This window comes from Cyprinodon variegatus, unplaced genomic scaffold (genome assembly GCF_000732505.1).
Source record: "Cyprinodon variegatus isolate N-32 unplaced genomic scaffold, C_variegatus-1.0 Scaffold192, whole genome shotgun sequence".
NCBI lineage: Eukaryota > Metazoa > Chordata > Actinopteri > Cyprinodontiformes > Cyprinodontidae > Cyprinodon > Cyprinodon variegatus.
The window spans coordinates 683423-692104 of NW_015150645.1; the positions used below are offsets into that span (position 1 = coordinate 683423).

At 35.9% G+C, this 8682-nt stretch overlaps 1 protein-coding gene across 1 annotated transcript in view; it reads left to right on the forward strand.

Annotated features, from left to right (window-relative positions):
* The window catches only part of LOC107087706 (AP-1 complex subunit gamma-1-like), a 22494-nt gene that overhangs the window by 1682 nt on the left and 12130 nt on the right, over nt 1-8682 (forward strand). Inside the window, exons 3-11 of the mRNA XM_015379430.1 lie at nt 432-556; nt 2296-2437; nt 3731-3827; nt 3914-3990; nt 4283-4378; nt 6264-6344; nt 6807-6905; nt 6988-7043; nt 7556-7669. Coding sequence (XP_015234916.1) covers nt 432-556; nt 2296-2437; nt 3731-3827; nt 3914-3990; nt 4283-4378; nt 6264-6344; nt 6807-6905; nt 6988-7043; nt 7556-7669 — 887 coding nt within the window. The remainder of the gene's footprint in view (nt 1-431; nt 557-2295; nt 2438-3730; nt 3828-3913; nt 3991-4282; nt 4379-6263; nt 6345-6806; nt 6906-6987; nt 7044-7555; nt 7670-8682) is intronic.

The following is an 8682-nucleotide window of genomic DNA, read 5'->3' on the forward strand; positions in this document are numbered from 1 at the left end:
GGATAACCTGAGCCACTCTTAACTATAAGCTTTATCAAAAAGGAACCTTTTAAGCGGAACTTTCCTTCTGTTGTGCAGGTTTTCACTACTTTGTTTTCGTCTAACAAATAAAATCCTTAAAAGAATTATGAAAAAGTGTTGAAAAGTTAGGAAAACCTTTCAGAAGAATCAGTATAAATTGGTAGGTCTATGTCTTTTTATAACCTTCAATAAACTGTTTTCTGACCAGTGTGAACTGTGAGGAAGTCCCTGAAGCAAAGCCTGTCAGAAACCAACAAATCTCGTGTTTGCAGCCCACTAACTCTCCCCTTTCCCCGCTCAGACTTCCAGGTCTGCTCAGAGCAGAGCAGAGACTTTGCCTCTGGGCTTCAGCAAGCGTCAGCATTTCAAGTCGTTCCACATATCACAGAGCTGTTGCTTTTCATTTGTAGATGGAGTGTGTTCGGATGATCGCCAGCCCGCGCTACAGCGAGAAGCGTGTAGGATACCTGGGAGCGATGATGCTCCTGGATGAGAAGCAGGATGCGAGCCTGCTCATCACAAACTCCATTAAGAAGTAAGGACAGTTGGTACTGACTGCTTTATTTATATGAAGATCTGGGTTTATGTAAATAGAAGTGAGCTTAACAGCTTATAAATACAGCATATGTTGACATTAGTGCAGCTTTGTTTCCTCTGTTTATTGCTAAATGTTGTAATTGTGTTTTTCATACTAGAAATGTAATCACAGGCAGTGCTGTAAAATATATCTACCTTTTTATATATTTTTATTTTGGCCTTTTTATCGCACCTTAATGTTTCAGATATTTTTAAAAGTAATTTTCATATCAAAAGTAAGACAAGTAAATAAAATATGCAGTTTCAAGCTTTCTAAATAGTAGTCCTCCAAGAAATGACTGGAAAAAAAGAGTTAAATAGTTTTTGGGTTAAAAAAAAAGCCTACTCTGGTACTGAATAACTGATGTGCTAACAACTACACATCAAAACTGATTTGATATTCTAAAAAAAATGTAAAGTTGCAAAAAAAAATCTTTTTTATGTAAATGCTTTTTAATAAGTGCAAATGCTGTTTTTTTAAAGAATAATTAAAAATTAGCTCCCATCCACCCCTCGTATTCCTGACTGTGGTGAGTGGGTCGCTTCTTCATCTCAAGTGGAATACTTAAAATATATTCCGATATATAATGTATTGTTTATTATAAAAGTGAAATCAATAGTCACTTCATTTTATGGCGTAAAGTTTAAAATGGGGTAAGTTATTTCATCATATTTTTATTCAGGTGAAAGTAATTAGTACAATGGAATAAAAATCCCCCTTAAAGCATTTTTCTAAGTTACTCAAATAAATGTAACTCAGTAAACATAACTGGCTACTAACATCATCTGCCCTTGGCAGTAATGACTTCCATCAAACTAAATTCAAGACAACATGGCGCCACATCATGGCGGCGGCCAAGAACACCTCTCGACAATTTTACGGAATATGTCGTTCAAAACGCTACAAACCAGGCAGACTGCTAAATGCTGCATAAAATGGGATAAAAAAAAAAAAATCGCTGAATGTTGGAACTTTAAATCATATACCAGTCTTATGTTTACATTCTATCACTGCTGCACTTTAAAAATAGAAATGTCTTGTGAGCTCTACTGAACAAAATTTCATCATAAATTATAATAATAATTTAATCTTTCAGTAACATTTTTTTTATTATCATCAATGGCCTCTTTATTGTAAAACTACAGTATCTCAATTGAAATTAAGTCTTGACTTTGACTAGGTCACTCCAAACAACCTCAGTTTTTATTTTCAGGAACCAAGTTGTTGGGTTTCTGGCTTATTTTGAACAAGAGGTTTAAAAAAGCAGCTTCAGACCAACGCACTACAAATAACATATTTGATGTTTTTGTTTCTAAAATGTTCACTTTGTAAAGGTTTCCCCATGCCTCACTGATTAACAGACTTCTTATTGTAAAACATTCTTTTTCTGCCCGGCTGTAGCTAATGAGAGTAAACCCAAAAATGTGGTTGACAACAGTAAATGATTTAACAAGAGCGCTGCTTGGTTTGGCCGGTTTTTCTCTGTTATTTAAAACAACATTTGAATGAACTCTTCTTTTTTTTTTTTTAAGATTAATGTTTTTATGTTTGAAAATGTTTTTTAAGAAAAATGACAGAGGGAAAAATAAATAACTTATTAGAAAAGTTTCATGATAAGACATGAGTATAGTAAAAATATGTTTTTATTTTGAAATAAGCTCAGTTCTGTCTTGTGATCCGTCTATTTTGTTGTTTAGTGACTTGTCTCATAGCAACCAGTATGTGCAGTCTCTGGCTCTGTGCACACTGGCCTGCATGGGATCAGCAGAGATGTGCAGGGATCTGGCTCCAGAGATCGACAGGTTGCTGCGATCCTCCAACTCTTACATAAAGAAAAAGGTAAAAACACACATAGGTGTATGGTTTTATATCCAGTTTCCTTGGATGTGCTTATTTATTTTTTTTGTGTGTGTTTCTATTGTGAATATTTAAAAGTGATCATTCCACATAGATTGGTTGTGATGTCAAAAAAAAACAAAAAACAGCAATGTTGGAAAAAACACTGCAATAATGAGGGAAACATGTTTGGTAGAAAGAATGTTTTACATTGAATGATAGTTTAAAGGTAATTGGGGCTGAAACAATTAATCGGATTAATCATGATTAATCGATTATTGAAATAATTTTCAACTAATTTAGTCAATTAATCGTTAAATTGAGTACAGAGACTGTTAAATATACCTTTAGCTGACAGCAGCAATTGTAAAAAAAATTGTACAAAATATATAAAAATGTTGCATCTAAGATAAAAAAAAAGAAATTTTCCTCTGTCAATATGCCCTTTTTTAGTTTCACCTGGTTTAAGTTCATAAAAATCTCCTTCAATGAACCTTTGGCTATCAGATTATTAATCGATTCATCGAAAAAAATAATCAACAGATTGATCGATTTGCAAAATTATCGTTGGTTGCAGCCCTAATGAAACATTTACTGCATTCTCTGTAAAAAAAAAAAAAAAGAAGCAAGTTAGCTATCTAATTCTTTCTTTCTTTCTTTCTTTCTTTCTTTCTTTCTTTCTTTCTTTCTACATTATGGAAAGGGTATATTGTAGGGCTGCAACTAACGATTATTTTGCAAATAAAGTAATTTGTCAATAATTTTTTAGATGAATCGATTAATAATCTGATAGCAAAAGTTTCCTTAAAGAAAGCTTTTTACTGAATTGAACCCGGTGAAAGTAAAACTTTTCTACTTGAGGAGTTCTGGATAGAGCATATTGAAATATATACTTAATACTTAATATTGATATCTTGAATGCAAAATTTTTATACATTTATTTACAATTTTTATATAATTGTTGCTCTAAGTGGGTTGCTCTGTCAGCTAAAGGTATTTTTTTCAGTCTCTATACTCAGTTTAATAATTAATTGTTTACTAAATTAGTTGGTGATTATATAAATAACCGATTAAGCCGATTAATTGTTTCAGCCCCAGTGTATTTGCAGAAGCTATAAGCTTATAATGCTACTGGTCTTTGCATGAAAAATGCAAATTCAGAACAATTGAAATGTATTATCTATCAGTCACTGCACTCTAAACAGTGCTCTGGGACATGAACAATGCACACATTTATCCTGTGATGGGAATGTGTGGTTTACTGATGGTTATCCTGTTGTTTTACTGCTCCTCTAGGCTGCTTTGTGTGCCGTTCACATTGTGAGGAAGGTCCGGGATCTGGGAGAGCTCTTTGTCCCCTCTGCTCGCTCCCTCCTCTCTGAGAAGAACCATGGTCAGTAGAGTTTCATCACCGTCTCCTAATAGTTGCTCCAATCACTGTCATGTTTTATTGTTTTTTTTTTTATCTTTTGCCTGCAGGTGTTTTACATGGAGCTGTTGTGCTCATCACTGAGCTCTGTGGGCGGAGCCCAGAAACACTGGAGCGCTTCAGGAAGGTGAGAAGTTTCCTGATCTGATGGAGTAGTGTGGTTTATCCAATAGATTAGAATAGTTTATTTATTTCAGCATCAAATAATTCAGTGAAACACATGTTATAGATTATTTACTGGTGTTTTTTAAGCTTTTTTCCCCTGGGGATTTATTTTGCTAACAGAGAAAAAAAAAACAAAAGATTTCTAATACAGAAATGGGATTTTAAATGTCACTTCTGATTTTAAATTACAAACTGAGCCTCATCCTGATGGCTTGTATGTGTGCTGTGACATTAATGTGTATTTTGCTTTTCAGACGGTGCCCGATCTAGTCCAGATCATGAAAGGCCTGGTGATTTCAGGTTATTCCCCGGATCACGATGTTGCAGGTGTCAGCGATCCATTCCTACAGGTCAGTCTTTTATTTTCAGATTTATACTTTTTAATAGAAGCTTGCACTGCAAAAAAGATGTCAAGACAGATAAAAACACTAAATCTGAGAGAAAGGGTACCCACAACAAGTGTCCGTGCAGCAAGGGGATTTTATTTGACCTTTCAAAACCCACCGACCCGTTTTAAAGCGTTTACAAATAATACCTCTGGTAAAATGTTTACCAATATAAACATGTTAGACATGGTTGGAAAGCTTAAATTCTCCACCAGTTAATTGCATGGACATAGCGAGCACCAAAGCACAATTAACACAGATATAGCAGCATGTCAAAATGTAAACATGACAAAGCAGCCACAACAAGCAAGCATGTCTTTATTACTGCTTTTCAAAAAAGACTTATGATTTTCGAGAATAAAAAACAACAACTTTGAGTCATGTTTGAACTGATGCAGCTTGGGTGTTTTACTCACCCAATTTTTATGTATATATTCAGAAACTAGAAGGTGTTAGTTTTCAAATAACGTATCACACATGTAAATTGGGCTTACAGTTCCTCAGTTATTTGCTTTTACATTTGAGTATGCAAAATAGGTGAATTTCCCAGAAATTAGGTGGACATTAAGAGGTTAAGGACGTTTCTTGAATTACTATTCAAAGTTGGAGAATTGCAAAAAATTCACTCTTAAAACAAGCTTATTTATTATAAATCTAAGTTATTGTATTTTTATCTTTTTGTAGAAAAAAAGATTTACAGGCCAGTTATCCGTTTTAATGTCACCGCATATTATATGAAAATAGCATTGAAAATAAGCATAAACCCAGCTTGGCGTCTGTCATGCTTTATAAATCTCTTGTCAACATTTGAAGGTTAAATGTTTGAGCAAACCTCTTCATAACCCCCTAACCTTTTCACATTTCATCATTTCAATCCCAAACTGCAGTCTGATTTAATGGATTTTATGTGACTGGATCTTTCTGCATGGGGTCTGCATGTGCTCATAGCTGCCTGCATTGTTTTTCGCCCCCCAATAAACCCCATGGATGCAACAGTGAACCACTGGTTTTCTGAAGTTGTATAATCTGACCCTGCTCTGATCTGCTGGTGCACTGAAGCCTCCTAACAAATCTCTAAGGCAGGGGTGGGCAGCTCCTGTCCTGGAGGGCCTGTATTCTGGAACTTTTAGACATGTCCTTGACTTAACACACCTGATTTAAAGGAATAGTACACCCAAAACATGATTAGCCTTCATTTTCTACTCACCCCCATGCTGAGCAACACTCTGGAGTACTTTTTTGATATCTCAAATGCATCTGGAGATCTGGGAGGCTTCTTGCTGTCTGCTGACATTCAAATAATGGAGGTCTATGGTGCCCGAGGCAGAAAGGTCCATAAAAGTCCACAAAAAACGTGTCAATATTCCTCCATACTGCTCGTCCAATGTATTCCAAGTGTCCTGAGTGGGTAGCAACCAGAATTTACTCGAAACGAAGTCATTTAGAATGTTTTTAGAGCATAAACAGTAGTGTATAGGATTTCCTAAAAGCTCGTTCACGAGCCTACGGAAACCGCGGCAGACCAAACCAGACGAAAGTGCGCATTCAGCTCGGCAAAGAACTCATGCTCTTCCTCAACACTGAAGTCCTCAGACATTTTTCTTTCGTTGTTTCTTTCTTTGCACAGGTAAACAGCACATTTCTTCTTCTACGCTTGCATTATTGGCAGAGCAGACGCTGAATGCGCACTTTATATTATTTAGGGGTATCAGAATAAAAGGGGTTGACTTTTTCCTTTTCTTTTCACAATGATGCCCAACTTTTCAATAGCTATATGAATACAGGTTAACTGCCTCTCCGTTTGGTCACCTCTGAGTCAGTGTTCCTGCTCTCCCATCTCTTCGCTCAGGTACGCATCCTGAGGTTGCTGAGAATCCTCGGTCGGAACAACGAAGCAGCGAGTGACGCCATGAATGACCTCCTTGCTCAGGTTTAGTTTTTCTTTATGTTTCCAACCAAGCACCATCACTGAAATCATGAGAGATATTTTGTTTTGGACGTTTTCCTCGTCTGTTTCAGACTGAATTGTTTCTGTTTTCTATTGCTAAATACATTTTATTTTATTATTATTATTTCCAAAATTTCAGTCATTTTTTCTTAAAATAGGAGCATTTTTTCTTGAATTGAGGAGGTAAGTGAGACACTTTGCCAATGGAACAAGACAATTTACATTTAAAATAAGAAAAAAACTATTTCATTGTCTTATTTTGAGTGTATATTATCTAATTACCTTATTTTAAGAATAAAAATCTCCATTCCATTGGCAAATCATCTTATCAGCCTACTCAAATTAAAGATAAATCATCTTAATTTAAGACATTTTGACTTATTTCTAGATCGTTTTTGCAGTGTGTCAAGGCTAGCTGAGCGATGCGTGATTTGTGTCTAATAGGTAGCGACCAACACAGACAGCACCAAGACTGTGGGTAACGCCGTGCTCTACGAGACTGTTCTCACCGTTTTAGACATCAAGTCAGAGAGCGGCCTCAGAGTGAGACCTTTTCACTGCATTATTACATCAGGAATGATTTACTTAACAACCTGCTCATGTGCTTCCCTTCGTTCCTCTATAGGTTTTAGCGGTCAACATCCTGGGAAGATTTCTGCTAAATAACGACAGGAATATTCGGTCAGTTCTCGTTTTTATTACCATTCTCTCTCCCAGTCCTGTTAACTCCTCTCACCACTGATTTTCTCTGATCTCACTGGATCCATTTGCATTCTGTATCAAAAGTTCATGCTGACTCTTCTCCTCCCCAACAGGCTGTTATCATCTAAATTGAATAAATACTTCCCTTCTGAGCACATGCTTAAGATCCACAGTAGCTCTTAGATTACATGTGGTCACCCTGTATCAGCTCCTAGAGGCTTTGTTAGTGTTTTCCACATAAGCCTTGTGGTAGAACAGGTCAGTCTAGTTTGCTCCTGCAGAACCACTGATTGTCTCTGTGATTGGATGACAGGGATGGGATTGTTTTATTTCCCTGTTAAACCAGCCTCACTGGATGGTATCTTTCCAAACTTGATTACTCATTGCGATGTTAGAACTGCTATAAGTAATGTCACTGCCGTAGAGCTCAGGTTTCATCAGAGCCTCCTTTAAAATGTAATGTGCAACTTGCCACATTTATGCATATGCAGATACATCGCCATGACATCTCTTCAGAAGATCGTCGGGACGGACCATAATGCAGTTCAGCGGCACCGTGGGACTATAGTCGACTGCTTGAAGGACCAGGATGCCTCAGTTAAGCGGTAAGCTTTACCTCCTTTGTGATTTGGGTGGATAAGACTTAGACTTAGACAGATTTTTTTTTTTGTCATTTTGTACACACAAGTGTATCCTAAAAGAAATAAAAGGAAAGGATAAGCTGTTAAAGCAGAGATCTGGCATTGCATTGTCAGCCTGAGATGTAGATATGGGATTTTTATGGGCAATAAATCCATGTTTAGTTGTTTTGATCATCCAGTTTGATTATATGCATGAAGAAATCTGGCTTTACCACAGTCTAATCTCTAATAACGTACATAGTATGTGTTAGATCACATTTAGCATAACTATGTTATACCTTGTCAAAAGGATAGGAAATAATGCAGTTTTAAATAAATTATTTCTAAGGTTTAATTTCTGGTCAAACTTTCTGATACTGTTTTATGTAAAATTTGATCTTCAGCTCAAGGTAGAATATCACAGATCATTTGTTTTGCTCATGACACAAAAAATAATGAAAGCTGTACATCTGAAAGATGCCCATGCATCACTGCTGAGGAATTTATGCACATGATGCTACTCAAATGTAAATGTGTACTTCGAGTTGTATTTCTTCAGTACATTTAAAACTAAAGATGAACAGGATGCTTTATAACATAAAAACAAGCAGCTGAGGAAGTTAAATATACAGCAAGAAGGCAAACAGATTAATAAGATGCAGTTAGACTAAATAAAGGAGATAATCACAGAGAAAATATCTGTAAACAGGATTAAAAAAAAAATTTTACAATTATAATCCCCCTGCAGAAGCTGTTTATGCATATTGTTTGTTTTTTTGTAATTTTGTGGGGGCAAAAGTTTCTCTGGAAAGACAGAAATTCTCTTAAGGTGGAAAAGTCTTATTAATCAAGTATTAATCATGTTTATGGTTTTTTTTATTGAATATGAAATTGGTCAACAGTAAAGTCTTTCAGTACAACCATCAGTAAAGTCAGGTACAGGCCGCCTGTGATTTTGCCGCTCTGCTCGATTTAATTAAGCTTCTTATTTTGGTACC